At 38.5% G+C, this 18,689-nt stretch overlaps 2 protein-coding genes and 1 pseudogene across 2 annotated transcripts; 1 reads left to right on the forward strand and 2 right to left on the reverse strand.

Moving 5' to 3' along the window:
* The first annotated feature begins 6,226 nt into the window (after positions 1 to 6,226).
* LOC121806650 (E3 ubiquitin-protein ligase WAV3-like) lies at positions 6,227 to 8,714 on the forward strand. Its single transcript, XM_042206766.1, has 2 exons — positions 6,227 to 6,681; positions 6,759 to 8,714. The coding sequence occupies exons 1-2, from the start codon at positions 6,358 to 6,360 to the stop codon at positions 8,502 to 8,504; spliced, it is 2,070 nt and encodes a 689-aa protein (XP_042062700.1). The 5' UTR covers positions 6,227 to 6,357; the 3' UTR covers positions 8,505 to 8,714.
* Positions 8,715 to 11,155: 2,441 nt separating this feature from the next.
* On the reverse strand, positions 11,156 to 13,013 carry LOC121809137 (annotated as a pseudogene).
* A 1,082-nt stretch (positions 13,014 to 14,095) lies between these two features.
* Positions 14,096 to 17,995, reverse strand: LOC121807013 (1,8-cineole synthase, chloroplastic-like). Its single transcript, XM_042207197.1, has 7 exons — positions 17,726 to 17,995; positions 16,148 to 16,412; positions 15,676 to 16,054; positions 15,367 to 15,588; positions 15,137 to 15,275; positions 14,800 to 15,048; positions 14,096 to 14,618 (listed from the first exon to the last, which is right to left on the reverse strand). The coding sequence occupies exons 1-7, from the start codon at positions 17,966 to 17,968 to the stop codon at positions 14,328 to 14,330; spliced, it is 1,788 nt and encodes a 595-aa protein (XP_042063131.1). The 5' UTR covers positions 17,969 to 17,995; the 3' UTR covers positions 14,096 to 14,327.
* Positions 17,996 to 18,689: the final 694 nt, after the last annotated feature.

Genomic DNA, 18,689 nt, shown 5'->3' on the forward strand with positions numbered 1-18,689 from the left:
AAGTTCATGAAGGATCGTGCGGTAGCCACATCGGAGCTAGAGCTTTAGCTAAAAAAGTTCTAAGATGGGGATATTATTGGCCAACCTTGGTACAAGAAGCAGTGCAGCTCGTCAAGACATGCCCGAAGTGCCAAATCCATGCAAATATCCCAAGGATGCCGCAGACCGATCTATCCACTATGCAAAGCCCTTGGCCTTTTATGCAATGGGGTATAGACATAGTAGGACCACTACCACAAGCTCCTCGGCAAATGAAATTCCTTATCGTTGCCGTGGACTACTTTACGAAGTGGGTGGAAGCTGAACCATTAGCTACGATAACGAGCTCGAAGGCATTGGATTTCGTCTGGAAGAACATAGTGTGCCGATTCGGCATACCCCACATCCTCATCTCGGATAATGGGACTCAGTTCACCGACAAGACGTTCAAGAATTGGTGCCAAGAGCTGAATATTCAACAGCGGTTCACTTCGGTCTCTCATCCACAAGCAAACGGACAAACGGAGGTAACAAATCGTATCCTGGTGAAAGGGTTAAAAGCTCGGTTAGAACAAGCCAAAGGACAATGGGTAGAAAATCTCCCTCAAGTCCTATGGTCCTACCGAACTACACCCACAACCTCCAACGGTGAAACTCCGTACAGTCTGGTGTACGGCACTGAAGCCGTAATTCCGGTGGAGATCGGCGTACCCAGTCCCCGAACTCTAAATTTCTCCTCAGAAATAAACGACGACGGACTGAGAGCCGAGCTAGATCTTGCCGAAGAAAGAAGAGAATTGGCATGCATAAAAGCAGCCAAGTACAAGGAGCAAGTAGCCCGGTATTACAACCAAAGGGTGAAGAAGCTGCAATTTCAAGTGGGAGATCTCGTCTTGAGAAACAACGAAGTAAGCCGAGCAGAAAAGCTGGGCAAGCTCGAACCCACATGGGAAGGTCCGTATCGGGTGTCAGAAGTCCTCGGCAAAGGGTCTTACAAATTGGCTCACATGTCAGGAGAACAGGTACCCCGATCATGGCACATTTCCAACCTCAAAAAGTTCCATTTGTAAGAGACAGTCCGGTCAGTCAGTCTTGAGTCCTGTTCGGTCAATGTGCTTTATTTGGTTTGCTTGGTCTTTATTTGTCTCTGTGCGTTTTGTCTGTCTATGTGCGTTTTGTCTGTCTATGTGCGTTTTGTCTGTCTATGTGCGTGTCGTCTCTTACAAATGTTACTGAGGTATCTTGTTCTTCGAAGGCTGATCCCCTTCTTAGAACATATATAAGCTAAACGATTGTGAGTCAAAGCTTCTACAGAAGATACAAGACCACAATTCAGCTTCAACAAGCAGTTCGTCTGAAACGAGCTGCAATAAGCTAAACGATTGTGAGTCAAAGCTTCTACAGAAGATACAAGACCACAATTCAGCTTCAACAAGCAGTTCGTCTGAAACGAGCTGCAATAAGCTAAACGATTGTGAGTCAAAGCTTCTACAGAAGATACAAGACCACAATTCAGCTTCAACAAGCAGTTCGTCTGAAACGAGCTGCAATAAGCTAAACGATTGTGAGTCAAAGCTTCTACAGAAGATACAAGACCACAATTCAGCTTAAACAAGCAGTTCGTCTGAAACGAGCTGCAACAAGCCAACGATTGTGAGTCCAAGCTTCTAAAGAGGATACAAGACCACAATTCAGCTTAAGAATCAAGCATTTCGTCTGAAACGAACTGCAACGAAAGTCCGATTCTCGCGATAAAACTTGCCTGAATTAGGACAAGGGAAAGTCCGATCCCCAAATTAGGACAACGGAAAGTCCGATCCGAGCGATAAAACTCGCCAAATTAGGACACAAGCTTAGTCCGGTCAAAGATGTTTATTTCATCAGACCAAAGACGAGTCCGGTCGAAGAAGAGTTCACTTCATAAGACCGAGGACAAACATCAACTTACCCCGTACCTTTATTCAGAATGCCGAACTAATTCACTTCGCTTTCCGGGGGGGGTAGTGATGGAGTACGTACCAAACAAGCCCATCAGCCTAAAGCCCAAGAAAGAGTATCAGTTCGGCATGACTAAAGAGTTCAGTTCGGCACAACCAAAGAGTTCGGCCCCAGCCTACAGCTCGGTAAAAGCCAACCAATCAAACTCTGCTCTCAGATCGGCAAAAGCCACTCGGCAATAATTCAGCAGTTCGGTCTCAGTATTCGACCGAACTGGGAGATAGCGGACTCATGCATGACCTCCACGACATAATTACTGATGATGTAAGCCACTGCCTAGTTAGTGGCCACGCAGGATCTCATGACCTCCACGACATCCACGACATAATTACTGATGATGTAAGCCACTGCCTAGTTAGTGGCCATGCAGGATCTCATGACCTCCATGACCTCCACGACTTAGGGTGGTGATGCAAGCCACAATCTCAGTTCAATATATAAATAGAACTTAGATCTGACAGAAAGACGCTCTTTTCGTTCTCTAGAGACAGAATAGACTATATAGCAAGTGTGTATTATAAGCTGTAATCCCAGATCAAGCAATACAACTCTGCCCTCTTTTCTTCCCGTGGACGTAGATTTACTTCAGTAAATCGAACCACGTAAATTCATTGTGTCGTGATCTTTATTCTCTACCAGCATTTACAAACATCAGAAATTCGCGGCTTCATCAATTGCTTTGTGACTTGCTATTGTGAAAATGAGATATACAAATCTTACCGCGTGAAATTACAATGGAAACAACTAAAAACAAAAATTACACGGAAAACTTGTGGAAAGTGGTAAGTCGAGTCGATGAGTCATCTTTTCGCAAAACGAGATACGCCCCGGTAGTGTTCTCGGTTTGGCGTGTCGTCATCAAAGATAAAACGGCTTCGTCTCTGAAGTAGCAGCACCGCTAGCAACAGAGCTCCGGGGAACGGGAGTAAGGTGGGGGCAGAGCTTCGACGGGGAAGATTATGCAGAGAGGGAGATAGCGCCGTGTATGCAAGATGCTTGTGTATGTTCTATTGTAGAATGCAATGGATGCATGCCTATTTATAGGCCAGGTCCACCTGCAGGGCATTGATGGAGTCAACAACCATTACGTGTGTCATGATGGCTTGACTGTAACCGCCGGGGGTTATTGACTGGCGCACTAGCCAGTGGGAGCTGAAGAGACACGATGCACCTGGACATGCTACACGACGGGATACACCATGGACTGTCGGGGTCCATCGGGGACCTTTTGTCTCCCGTTATGCGTCGAGGTCCAGCGGGGACCTTTTGTCTCCCGTCATGTGTCGGGGTCCAGCGGAGACCTTTTGACGTGGACTAGGATCCGTCAGGGATAGCGTGGAGTTTGGGGTGGTCTAAAAAGAACAAGCGATGCTCGAACCACGCTCAACGACCAGCTCCAAAGACCAATTGCCAAGGCACAAGACACAAGGCACTAGGCACACGGGGCACGGGTCCCGTCCACCAGGTGCCGGGTGCGCGGGCGGCGGCGGCGTTCCCGTGTGCGCGCGTGTGGGCTCTGTCACCCGTCTTATTCCACGATAATTATTACACATGATAATTCATCTGATTAAATACTTCATCAAAGAAGTTTATCGTCCCCGATGTGGGATAATTAACACCTAGTTAATTAATCCTTTACTCTTTTCACATAGCTCATTTCTAGCTTTATTGCGACCAACTTTAATATATTATTTCTCACTCACCGGGAATCGGATTTGAGAAAATGAATATAATACAATCATCTACTCGGAACGTAGATAAACGTTATTGCATTTAATTTCACAAAATTAAATGTCTTGTAACATTTATTATTAGTCAAAAATCATTTGACCAAGCACGATTCCAACAATCCCCCACATGAGTGGAAATTGCCAAATGCATATGTATGCAGACACAAGATCAACCCTCAAGAGGTATGTAAGTATAAGGATAGGTAGTTTTTGGCTTTGAAACATCCATAGTCAACCCCATCGGATACACAGACGGACTAGTAGCGCGATACTTTGAACTATTCCTCCACGGCGTGCACCGAGACAATAATGTTAACACTTAAACACCTCAACCTCATCCGTTCTCACGTTTTGTGTCCATTTCAGGCCTTGGACACCACTTTGGATTCATAAGTGTATTGTTTGAAGCGGCCCCACTTCACACTTACATAGGTGATTCCTCGTTAAGTATCTTGTCATACTCGGTCTCCTTGATAACTTCATCTCAACGAGATCCTTTAGGGATCATTAAAAGTCATAGACTTAACCTCACCACTAGGCAAGTTTTACAACACTCTATTGTTCTCTAGGGAATAGATATAGATAAGTGTTTCACACGAACTCCCATAGCTTAGTTTTCCCATTAAACCAAGTTCTTGAGATCTCCAGTCATCATGGTTGGGTTACCCCTATGATAATTCTTTAGTTTGTGGATTTTAAACTCATTTCCTCTAGCAATTTATTCATTTGATCACGATTTAACCCTTTGGTTAGCGGATCCGCTAGATTATCCAAGGACTTCATGTTTTAAAACTATTAATTTTTGTTATTTTTAGGATTTGTAATTCTAAATGCTTTTATTGAAGTAATTTCACTATACATAATGTTCTTTTGTCTTTCAATTTACAATTATTTGGATTGAAAATAATGTATAATGCAAATTAATTAGAGATGACCAGTTGAATGACACGATATAGGAATTGTGGCTATCTGGAGAAATAAGAGAATAATTACGTAGTGGTGGAGATGGATAGCAAAGGGCTGGGGAGAGGTGTCCATTGTGGATGCTCGTAGGGAGCGGAAGAGTATTTATTTCTTAGGTAGTGTTTTTTTGATGAATTAACTTAGATAAATAAAAATAAAATAGAATAATTTTGAATTAATTGTAATGATTGTGAGATATCTCAAGGTCCGTATAAATTCCTATTAGTTGAAAATTAAATGTTTTCCTTTTTAGATTGTTCCTTTAAAATACTCCATCTGTCCCATTAAAAATGAACCATTTTCATTTATAGATTTTTCTATTAAAAATGAAACGTTTTCTAAATTGAAAACAACTCCATCTCTATTTTTTTCATTTCTGTTACTTACTCTCTATATATTAACTCACAAAACAACATTACATAAAATCACGTGCTGATTTCCAAATGTTTCATATTTAATGGGACGGATGGAGTATAAAATTGGAGAAATGTTAATAATAATAAAAACTCAGATATTTATTTTGTTAATCATAAAAAGTCACAGGACAAATATGAGGTACTGTAAATAAGAATGGTGAAATCTCCATACTAATCTATTCTGTTAAGATCATATTCAAGGCATAAAGGGAACAAAAAATTGCAAATTGATTTCTTTAATTTGTCTCAATCTTGATTGGGTCAATAAGGCTGGAGGTCGTGGCAGTTGGAATAGAATATTAAAATTTAAAAACAAGTATTTTATCAGATATTTCAAATAATCGCTTTCAATTATGTTCTGAAGATGATTTACATACAATTATATGATTGCATTTAATTTATATCCCATAATATTTGAAGGAGATTGAATTGCTGAAAATGAAAATGTGTCGATCTGTATGTGTCTACAGATCATTTAATTGGCATTTATATACACAACCAAAATAAAATCACGAATTTGTCAGTACAATGTCACGGTGCGAAAATTGAAACCATGCAAAATGACAACATCAATAACCTTATCTACTTCTTCAGTAAAACTTGCAGTGCAGTGTATGTGTGTGACAGTGTGAGCACGTCTATCACTCTATATACATACATACATCTGTATTTATTTTTTATAGTAGTAAATACTCTCCATTTTATTTAATTATTTTTGCATCATTTGTAAGTTTGTAATTCTCCTTTTTCCTACACAAATAGAGGTCGATTAACAACATCACCTTAGTTGCTAACATACTTTTTAAAATTAAATTAATAATTTTCTTTCTTACTACACAAATATATCATATATGTAACTCATCATGTGTGAATATGCTATATTTATTGAGTGTAATTAAATAATGGAACGTATAATTTGACTTGGAAATAAAAGATGAGAGTTAAATAATAAACGCATAGTGTATATATATCTCGAATGATTGAAAAGATCCTTGAAGAGAAGAGAGAGAAGGTTTATATAATAATAATACTAGTATTATGAAGTTAGGAGTATTTAATAGTAGTTAAATAATAATGGAAGGCGTTGGTAGCATGTATATATGTGTATTTCAAGGAAGAATTAATAGCACAGTAGAAATATAGCATAGAAATTGTAGAGATAGGATCCTCTTCTCCAGCTACCAACGATCCTTTTTTTAATTCTTCATCATTCACGAAAAAGGAAGAAATCAATCCCCACATCTTCAGATCTATATCTCTCTCTCTAGAAAATGGGCAGAGGTTGGAGAAAAGCATTTTGCAACACTCTTCCCAGAGATAAAAGCACAGCCGCCGACGCCGTGGCGGAGGCGGATAAGCTGTCGAGTTCTATGGCAAGCAGAAGCAATCCTTCCACTCCTCGTTTGCGTTGCAAAACGTTTGGTAGTAGGAATGTGGAGAGGGAGAGCAATAAGATTGATCTGCCAAATTCGAAGCAGGAATATAAAACTAGCGCCAACACGCCGCGAGCTCATTCCAAAATCCTGTTCGGTTCTGCGCCGTCTTCTCCCAGATCCCCTTTCTCTATCCTCAAAAACACGCTGCGTCTATCTAGAGTGAGTAATGATACATACGTCTAATTAATTTTGATTGATGATATTTTATTGAAAATCTTTGTGGTTTTGAGGTGCAGAATAGCTGTGGAGTGTGTATGCACAGCGTGAAGAGCGGGCAAGGAATGGCAATCTACACGGCGGAGTGCGGCCATACATTTCACTTCCCCTGCATCGCCGCTCACGTCGGGAAGCAGCGCGCGCTCGTTTGCCCTGTCTGCGCCGCTGTGTGGAAAGACGTACCTCTCCTCGCCATCCACACGCAGCAAAACCGCCAATCAGAGGAGAAAATTGCTCCTGTTAAAATTACCCCTCTTTCGAGCCATAAATTGAACAGACGGTGCGACGCGGCGGCTTACTCTGACGACGAGCCATTACTCACCCCCAAATTCAATCCAATTCCGGAATCTGTACTGGATGAAGCGGAGGAGGAGGTTGAGGAGTTTCAAGGATTCTTCGTCAATCCGATTTCCAGCACCGATTCCTTCAACACCGCCGATTCGAGAACGGTGGAGGTGAGCATCTCTCCCGACGCCGCCCTGATTTCCCAGGGGCGGACGCACGACACCTACGCCGTTGTTCTGAAGGTCAGAGCTCCGCCTCCGCCGCACGTCCCCGACGCCGCGAAACGCGCGCCGATCGACCTGGTGACGGTCCTCGACGTGAGCGGCAGCATGACCGGCGTCAAACTGGAGATGCTCAAGCGCGCCATGCGCCTCGTCATCGCCTCTCTCAGCTCGGCTGACCGCCTCTCCATCCTGGCGTTCTCCGCCGCGCCAAGGAGGCTGCTGCCCCTGCGCCGGATGACGCCGCAGGGCCAGCGCTCGGCGCGGCGGATCATCGACCGCCTCTGCTGCAGCGACGGCTCCAGCATTGCTGAAGCACTGCGCGAGGCCACGAGAGTGCTCGAGGAGCGGCGCGAGAGGAACCCCGTCGCGAGCATTATACTACTCTCCGATGGCCGCGACGACGGCGCCGCCGCCGCCGCCGCCGCCGCCAACCAGGAGAGCAGCCAGCGGTCTTCCGCGCCGTCTCACTCGACTCGTTTCTCTCACGTGGAAATACCGGTTCATTCAGCCGGTTTCCGCCGCGAACCGGCTGAAAACGCCTTCTCCAAATGCGTATCCGGTTTATTAAGCGTAGTGGTTCAAGACGTGAAGATCCAGCTCGGGTTGGCTTCCGGGTCGGATCCGGCTGAGATTATGGCGGTCTATTCATGCAACGAGCGCCCATCCGTTCTCGGGTCGGGTTGTGTCCGCTTAGGCGATTTATACGCAGAGGAAGAAAAGGAACTACTATTAGAAATCCGGGTCCCCACCTCCCGGGTCGGGTATGGGTCCCACCATGTTCTTTCGGTTAAATGCTGTTACAAGGACCCGGCCACGCTGGAACCGATCTACGGTATGGATGAGGCGCTGCTGGTGCCGAGGCCGCAAGCCGTCCGATCCGGATCGCCGAGGATCGAACGGCTGAGGAATGTCTTCGTGACAAGCCGAGCCGTGGCGGAGTCGCGGCGGCTGATGGAGCACAACGAGCTCTCCAGCGCCATGCAGCTGCTGTCCTCGGCTCGGGCGCTGCTGCTGCAGACCAAGTCGGAGGCGGCCGGGGAGTATGTGAGGGGGTTGGAGGCTGAGCTGGCGGAGGTGCAGTGGCGGCGACGGAGCGGTGAGGAGATAGAAATTGGGTTGTTTGTTGATGAGAATGGGGAGCCGCTGACGCCGACGTCGGCTTGGAGAGCCGCTGCGAAGCTGGCTAAAGTGGCTCAGGTTAAAAAAACTTTTAACAGAGTTAGCGATTTGCACGGCTTTGAAAACGCTAGATTTTAGATGTTTAACTTCTTTTTTAGTCATTTTCTTGTTCTGGAAAAATAGAAACATGACTGGAAAAGAAAAAATGGGAAATTGTAATAGCTGATTAAGAGCCCGGGACCACTTACCCTTTAGCCAGGCTACTTTGGTAGGAAGCAAAATCTTTTTCTGTTTGTGGATTTTTAATTTTACACGGTACAAAATGAGATCAAATTTTCACTTGTTTCTTGTTTATTTCTTACGCCAGTGTCTTATTGCATATCCGGGAAATTAAAATATGGTACATAATTTTTTATTATTTTGCAGAGGAAATGAGGAAGGGGAATCTTAATGTGCATGTGGCCAACAATGAGAAGTAAGATAGAATATCATATGGTCAAACAATTATTTTATACGTACATGATTAGCGATGCGCAAAGAAACATTACTTTATGATTAGAATATGGAAATGCCTATTATTGGAAAAATGACTAATCATTGAAGCTGAAAGTATGACTGCTAAAAATTATTGAATTGTATTGGGGAAAATGTATCAATTCTATTGAACGAATAATTACATTTACAGTTATCATCCTTTATAGAGGGATGAGGTAGTAAACAAGAAATACACAATATACACCTAAAAATATACACACTCTATATGGAAATAAATCTCATGATATCCTCCTAATTTGTTCGTATATTCTAACAAAAATAAACACTTTTCTATGTAATATACAATGCTTAAGTTAAAATTATAAGAGATTAATAATATAAAACAAGTTTAAATAAAATAGGACGTTTAATTCTAAGTGATTTCAAAAAACAGTGAAAGAATATACGAAAACAAAAATATAAGACATGATTTCATAGTAGTTTCAAATCGAAAGATAAATTCCAAATTATAATCATATTACATGTAGACTTAGGGCTTTTAATTCGCGGGAAAAGAGTCCCAAGTTGAATTAGCTCATTTAATCAATAAAATAGGTCAATGAAGATAAATAAAACTCTAGTATTGGAGGTCCACAGTCCACACATTGTTCGATCATCTACTCTTTTTTTTGCAATGTGCAGTCTTGGTTTTTTCTATGCTCGCAGATTCAAATAATATCTCCATTCATCTATATTAGGTGCTAGTAAATTATGATCCTAACATATACATACAAATTGGAGAGATTTGTTTATCCGTTATATGCTTAGAATAAAGTCACTCCCTTCCAACAATTAGGGACGGAGCTACATGAGCTCCACAAGGGGCAAATGCCCCACCTCAAAAAAATTCATTTATGCTATTTTGATCATTATTTTTTAGTTTTTTTTTTTAAATACCCTTATATATGCCACTTCTCGAATCCTTAAATTGCCTTTACATATATTTTTGCCCCATTTATATAGAATTTCTGGCTCCGTCCCTGCCAACAATACACCACAAACTAGATGCCAACACAATGAATACTTCACAATGTTTAACACGATTATTGATATGTTGATTGCATGAACATACATGAATTCATCTGAATACGTTGGGAGAGAGTGACCTAATTCTAAGTTAAACGGATAAACAAATCTTGAGGAATTGCAAAAATATGTTAAAAGCACAATTTATTAACAACTAATATAGCACACTGAATTAATATATTGGAGTACTTGGGTTCGTCTTTAGTGTATGATGTTTACATGTTATAGCCACATAGAGAGTATCAGAGACAGAGTAGTATGCCGTATCTAAATTAAATTGAATGAGTCTCAATTTGATCGGAATTAATTATTCTGTCAGTCGAAAAATTAGAGCGCTAAATTTGTATATTTTGAAAAATAAATAAAATAGGAAAAATAGATTAAAGAAAATCTAAAGCATGCATATCTACACATCAAAATTTTACGAAGAGGTGTACATGGACAAATCACAAACTCGACATCTTAATTACATATTAGAGGAAAGGGGAGTGATCAATTGCTAACTCGATCTCTTAATTGCTAACTACAACTAATTTAAGTCCATAGGATTTCCAGAGATCTAGTGGTCTATAAATTGTCATGTGCAATTTTCTTTTATTATTATTTAAATTTAAATAGATTAGAAGAATGACCAGATTTATTTTTTTAGATAAAATATTAACATAGTATATAAAAAATATCAACGTGATTCCTTGAATATGTCAACACAATTTTGCATTGACATATTTTGATACTTACATTTACATTTAACTCTTATGTAAAAATTACAAAAAATCAAAAAAAAATCAAATTTTAACATCGGAACATATGCAAGGGAGATCTCGTTAGAATCCCTATAAAATTATCTTTAATTTGATATATTCTGTGTAAAAAAAATAATATAAATTGAGATAGGTATAATCATTTAAAGTTTTGGGATATTTTTTAAAAGTTGATTATAACTAACTCTTTGTTAATTGACATTTTTTATGCATCTTACTGATATTCATGGATGAATGATCTTGTATCTTGATTTAATGATCTAATGTCTATAATTTAGTTATAGTTAACAATTTAAGAATAGTTAGCAATATAACACACGAAAACTGTGTTAAACTTCAAAGGTAAAGTAACTTTAACGAGGGAAAGATTTTCCAAGAAATTAATCCCATGAATATATTAACACTAAATAATTTTATTTAGAATACAATGGAGCTCTCCCTTGGAGGCCTGAAAGCAAGAAAGAGAATTCACTTCGGTGCTTGCTCCACCTTAGCTCTAATTTTCTGTTCCAACACAGAGATCTCAGTCTCAAGGCTGAACATCCTGTTAAGAGCATGCATGTTCTCGAGTGTCTCGGTCAGAGTGTGGCTGTCGCTCCCATCACACCTCAGGTGTTGCATCGGCCCGTGTAGAAGCTTGTTGACGATCCCTCTACTGAGATCCCATTTTCGACAAGCATTTTTCCAGCTCTGCCCCTCTTATTCTTTCAGCATATGCCCTCAGTTTCTTGGGACTGAGATGTCGACAAATAGCCTCAAACCCCCTACTTTTGGAGCAACGGGAGGAAGGTCTACAACGTGCTCTTTCAGAAACAGAGGAGTCTCCGATGCAGTGCTTGTGAAAACTACATCTGCTTGTGCTGTGCAAGTTAGCATCTCAGTAAGGGGTTTGTAGATGATCTCAACATCCTTGATCTCCTCGCGAATGGCACAGACTCTGTCTTCTCTTCGATTCACTACCACCATCTTTGTGCACCCTTTGGCAGCCAAGTGTTTGATCACCACCTTTCCCTGCTCCAACAACTAACATTGTAGCAGTGGAATGTGAGGCTTCGGGGAGTTTCATCAAAGCCAACTCCACAGCAGCTGAGCTCACGGAAACTGCACCAGCTGCAATGTTCGTCTCAGTCCTAACCCGCTTCCCCACAGTGATCGCATGTTTTAAGAGACCACTTATGTTCCGTCCAAAGCCCACTACTCCCTGCCCAACTTTAACTACTTGCTTCACTTGAGCCAGGATTTGACATTCACCAGTCCAGCCGACACTTCAAAGATGTGCTGAGTCGCATCTTGATCATAAAGTAGAAAACGGTGCTCACAGATCTCTGAAGATGGGATTCCACTAGTCTGACGAGCATACAATCTATCATGAGATTCACAATAATAGTATAAACATTCCCAAATATCAAAGGGAAATGCGAACTTCAATCATAAGACGCAAGTTATATAAAGATAAAGAAGTCTTAATACTTAGTTTTTCCTGCTTAAGGTAACAAAAACGTCTTCCATATAAATGTTTAGTAACAATGACAAAAACTAAGATGAATGAGCTTGGAAAACTATAAACATTTTAGCTGCCTATGCAAACAATGAAGAAACAGATACCTTGGACATCCATTCAGTGACTTCTTTAACCCCTCGGTGGCGACAAAGAGCTACCACGTAGATTTCCATTCTGTTGCAAGTACTCAGAACTGCGGCCTCTTCGATATGATTCAAATCACAGAGCTCGCTTATAGCTCTCGGCCACTCTGCCTCAGGAATAGCGAGTTTCTCCCGCATTTCAACAGGTGCAGTGTGGATACTCAGGCCGATCACTACAATGCTGCTTCTTTCTTTTGTATATCCTGCAACCGAATCAAGATTGTGATTTCAATAATATCCTAATCTCCAAAAAAATCATGAGGAGATACAAGCTGGTTTGTAGGCAAATTATGATCATGACTAAAGATTAAAGAGATTATCTACAAATGTGAGAAAAACATGTGATTTGAGTCCGAAAATACTGACTAAATGATATGGTTACGACAAAATTAGGTTAAGAAGACCTCCAAATCTTACTACATGTATTAAAATAAATCAATTAAACTTAGCAACTGTGCCTAAATTAATTTTATCACGTTCTAATAAAAGCGCAAAGGTAATAATTGTGAGCTAGGAATTCATACTGTCAGCGGCGGAGGCCATGAGCTGTTCGAGAGCCGATAAGCTTTTATCATGTAAAAATTGATACTAATGACTTAGATCTTTAAAGATGTTTGTATTATACTCCAACAAGCTTCTCAACTCTCCAATAAGTAAACCCCCTCATATACAGTTTGATCATATTCTATATAATGAAATTGTAAAACTATGATTTACTCACACATATACATAATCAAGTAATGGTTCTTTTAAACAAAATTTAATTCGACCGTAACATCCAACAAAATCAAAGTGGCGAATCAATCTTTCATTGTCATATTCCGTCCTATATGCAATAGAATATAGGATCTTAGCTGCCTTATTTGTATTTTGACTCAAAATGGATATAAATTAAAAGCCGATATTATGCAATTTTCTACTTGAACTGAGAATCACTAAGGCAAGTAAAATATCTGTAATCAGAATAGTGGAAAATAAATAGTAAAATATTTAATTCGATTCGTATTTTGTGTCAAATCATAGTAGTATTTTTTAAAAAATTGCGATTGTTGATTGGGATGGGATTGGACTTTAAAACCAAAAACCTAAAAAACCTAATTATATTTAATATGTAGTACATAATTTCATTTACATACCATATTTAAATAAATAATCTATTCTATATTTTATAAAACATTTATAGCCTATATATTTTAAAATTCTTTTATTTTGGATTTTTTTTTCAGATCTTTTAGTTCGATTCTGGTTTAGTTATAAAAGTTTGTTTTTCGTATTCAGATTTTCGGGTATTTAGAATTTATATTCTCTCAACATTCCAATTTTCTGATTGACTTAAATTAGGAAAAAATCATATTCTAAATATGTACTCCCATCCTTAAAGAATGATTAGTCTATAGATGCACAGAAGAGATAAGAGAGGAGTAGGGGAATTGTGAAGGATTATTATGGACGTTTGGGATTGGCTCCTAAGATTTCATGTTGTGTTTGCGCCACATCCTTCAATCGTCACTGCTCACTCCTGGAAAATATTTGTTCTATCAAATATTCAAACCCATCCTCTCTCTTCCTTTGCCTGTAGATTTCTTTTTTCCAGTATTATAATTCAGCATTTCCATTTGATATCGAGTTGCAATTTGACTGTGATTGAAATTTAGTCATAAGTTTCTCAACTCATACAATTTCTGAGTCATAAATTGGTTCCTTCATTTTCAATTCAAATGAATCTTCAGATATTTTTCGTGTTTTGTTAATTGATTATACTGATTTGGAGCCAAATGATGCGATCTTTCTTCTAAAAAGGAAGCTCAAGCCATGACGCGGACCGTACATCAGTTGAACGCTTCTGTTAATAAATTTTGGTCCTTCTTCTCCAATCGGTTTGTATTCAATTTAATTCGAATTTGATTTTCCACGTTTTCTTCAAAATTTAAAATATATTTTGCTTTTACTATATGAGATGGTACATAGCCCTGGTACAATCTAACATGCTCGAGTTCTAAACAATAGATTCAAAGAACAAACTCGAAATCCGATCCTTAATATGAGGGTTCTGAATTCCATGGCCGTCTCCAAGTTGGTACATATATTGTGCCATTCTACCAAGATCAACAGCCTTTTTTATAAATTCTTTCGGAAATTGAAAATTTCCGACTCTTTCTTCATTCATCCTTTTCCAGCTCTTCCATATTAAAAATCTTGCATGTTCACGAGCCTCTTCAACCGAAGCTCCTGATTCCTTCATGTAGCATTGAATCGATTCTGCCACATCACCTCTTTCCATCTCATTCTAGACAAGCATTAAAAATGTGTCACACCCATGAATCAAGGATCATACCTTACATCTCAAGATAAACATTATACAATTGTTATGACCGATACCAAATTTTCCTTTAGGATCGTTGGAAATGGCCGCCCCTCAATTTTAGGTTCATTCGCGTATATATTTATATTGCGTTGAGAGTACGAACCGGTGATGTTGCAAGGTCATTTGCAAGTCTCAAAATCACTGCTGGACATCGAACTAAGTCTTGATATTGGTACAAACTCTCGACAGCGGTTTTCTGTATTGGATTTGTGATGAGGAAGAATGTGTGTGACAGTATCACAGGTACTGAGCTCGAAATCCATCCGTTGTTGATATATTTATCGAGTGTTGGTGTGTGTCCTTCCGCGTGCCACTGAGCCTCTTGCATGAATGATTTGCATAAATCTTGCCACTGTTAACCATATTAGAATGCATTATAGAAACAAAAAAAGATATATGGAAATTGAATATTTAGCTAGGGATCGGTTACGAAGTCTTACTGATTTTCTCAAATATTTAATGATGAGAATGTCTTGTTCTTTTAGAACATCGCATGCCATCTCATTTATGAAGTTGTTGAGTGTGAGAAAGCAAATTTGCATATAGTTGGGGAGTTGATTCACTGCTTCTAAATCCCATCTGAGAAAAAAGATGTATATAGAAAATGAATTCATGTGCCTAAGATTATTGTAAAGAGTTTATAAGTTATAGAGCCTATGATGTAACTTACCTGTGAATAACATCATTGAAGAGGTGTAGTTCTTCCAAGGTAGCATAGACATCAAATATATCATCGAGTAGTGTAATTAAGATGTTTGCTTTGGTGGCCATGATCCTTGAATAACCATATTGAGGTTGTGAGAGTCCACCAACTAAAGTCCACAAATAACACTCCACTATTCTATCTCTTGCAAATGGTAGCTTCTCACATAGTCTTGTTTGCTTCCACCATCTATAAATATCATCCACAAATAGTAAAGTTTATGAGGGAATATGTGAGAAAACACTACTATTATAGATGGTTAATTAATTAATATACCTGGAGATGAGTTTGAGTTCTTGTTGATGCATTGATTGAGTAATGTTGAATTCCAACTTTGCAAGCTCAAGAATTGTTGGATTCATTTCGGATCTTCTCCCATAGGCTTCAATGAACCATCTTGCATTCGGCCTTTGAATCCTCCAATGGATTGGGAGATCCAAAGCGTAGCGCACCCTTTCTAAAAGATTATGATCATCGCCACCTTCTTCAACAATTCTCTGCAGATGTTTGGTGGCAAATTCATTGGCCAACTCCAAGGTTTCTTCCCCATGTGTAAGTAGGAAAGAAGCTTCATACAATTCCAATACTCCTCTCCTATCATCACAAAGGCTTGCTTTGAAATCTCCCTTCTCATTCTTGAAACAATCAAACACATCTATCATACAACAAACCAACCCCATTTATTAGTTCTAAGCTTCAAACATTTATACTAGATGTGTATGTATAATGAATAATGAGTCATAAGCACCTTGAGAAACTAGAAAACCATGCTCTCTGAGTAGTCTGAATTCAAGAGATGTTGTGTACAAATCCCTGTCCTTTGCATCATAACAATTCTCGTGATAAATAGAATTCAAGATTTTGTTGATTTCTTGTTCGAAGTGATGAGATATGGCGAGCCTCTGCAGATCATCAATCAAGTCCAGTCGTCGATCACCTTCCATTTCTTGGTGCAGCAGCAACATCTTCACTCGGGCAATCAGCTCAAGAACTCGCTTTGAATGTCTCTCTTCCTAGTGATATTTAGAATTTCAAACCAATTAATTAATTTTTTTTATTAAAAGAAGAGTGAACTGCCTCAAAAGTCCCTAACTTTTGGGTTGTGATATCATAGACCTCTAATAAAAAAATAGTGCCGAAAGACCCTAACTTTAATAATAATCACGAATGAAGTTTTTTTTAGCAACTTTTCGGACAAAAATGCCCAAATAGCTTGAAGGGCGTTTTTGGCAATCCTTAAATTCGCTGACATATGAATTCTGTCACAATTTCTGTCAACAACTTATTATGTGATTTCCTAATAAGTTCTGGTACTTCATACGTAATTAAAGTTTTGTCGATATTTGTATAGTTTAAAAATTCTTATATCTCTCTATTTTCTAGTTAGTGGTAAGAATATACTAGTTATATCTTGTAAGAAATTCATTGAGAAACAACAAAAATATGGAAAAGTGAAGTTATTTATGCAATAAAATCCGAATCAATAATACACATAATAAAAAAATATTTCACATTTAATTAAATGATACAGTAATTATTTTCTTGAAAACACAGATATTTAAAATATTATTTCATTATATATCATCGAACTAATTTGTTTCTCTAAGCTTAACTTTAAGACGATTTTTATGATTGATATTTTATTGAGAATTTTAATTTAACTCAAACGGAAATTTTGAACATAATATGAACATTCAATCTTTAGTTTATAAATTGTCCAGAGTCTTTGTCCTAGCGGCAAGGAGCTTAGACATTAATGTAGATGTGCCGAGTTTGAGCCTCTTGACAACAATTGTAATTTTCTCCTTTCTATAGGAGTTTATTTGTAATTTCCTCCTTTATATACGAGTTTTTTTAATGTGTAGGACAAAGACTGTAGTTTATAAATTTGCATAGTTTCTTTCCATTTATGATAAAATTGAAACATGAGTAATATTTTGAAAATATGCAAGCATGTGATATTAGCTATTTAATCCTTGAAAATATGCAAGCATGTGACATTTATTATTTTCATATTAATTAATGCAGATAATGATAAATCTATATATTATAAAAAAATAGATAGTGTAAATAATGACAAAATTTTAATTACGTATGAAGTACCAAAACTTATTAGAAAATTACATAAGAAGTTGGTGACAAAAATACCCTTTTAGGGTCTGAGGGTGTTTTGGTCCGAAAAAACACGATTCGTGATTATATTTAACGTTAGGGTCTTTTGGCGCTATTTTTTTTGTTAGGGGTATGTGGTGTCACAATCCAAAAAGTTATGGACTTTTAAGGCAGTTCACTCAAAAATTAAAGATGATGAGAAATGGTGGTGTACCGTATATTGGGTGGTGAGCGACTGAATATAGTTGAAATCCCAGAAGGAAGGTTTGTAGTTTGCAGATCGTCGTGTAGGGACCGCAACAGTCGTTGTCTGAGCGGAAGGCATGCCATTGCATCGGGTGGAGGAGCTCCGCCGGGTATACAACATAGTTGTAGCTCTGCCGTGGAAGGTGGTGTAAGAATGGTGGGCTGGCTTGTGCGGAATTGGAAGAGATATATGCATGCATAAATTAACCATTTTGGTGAAGATGATTGTCTTTCTTGCTCGAAGTTAGATGTGTTTGAATTATGGTGTTACAATCTCAACTATATATAGTTGCAAATTGCAATGGTTAGTTAGTACGTAGATATTGTGGGACCATGAGTAGTTTTTTAAAACAAAAGTATTGTGGAAATAAATAATGAGGCCACCCACTCTTATAATTTTACACGTATTATTTATAGTTGTACTATTATAATTCAGAACCACGATTCACGAAGCTTTTTTACGTTATGAATCGGAAAAATTTTACGTAACAATATTTTTGTGATGAATTGACAACCACAAAGATTTTTAATCCTGAACTGAATTGACATTATTTTCCTATATTTCAAAGTTGGAACTTGGATGTGATCGAACTATGGTGCTGCAGTCCCAACTATGTAAGGTTGAAATGGTTAGTAGATGTGGACTAACATCTATACTGTATACGGTTGAAATGCTACTTCTTTAACCTTTTATTTTTAAGGCTATTTTTCATTCCTTTTAATTTTATCTTTATAATAAAAAAAATTAGTACTCCCAGTACTAAGTAAGAATTAGGAGTGTAAAAAAGTGTGAATATCAAATTATATAAAAGTGTATACCCACAAAAAACAAATTACAAATAAACATAATAACATGAACAACACATGTTTATAGATTTTTATATTTTATGTGGCTCATGTTTGTAGAATTGTACTATATTTTTGTGGTTGTA

This window comes from Salvia splendens, chromosome 6 (assembly GCF_004379255.2).
Source record: "Salvia splendens isolate huo1 chromosome 6, SspV2, whole genome shotgun sequence".
Classification (NCBI taxonomy): Eukaryota; Viridiplantae; Streptophyta; class Magnoliopsida; order Lamiales; family Lamiaceae; genus Salvia; species Salvia splendens.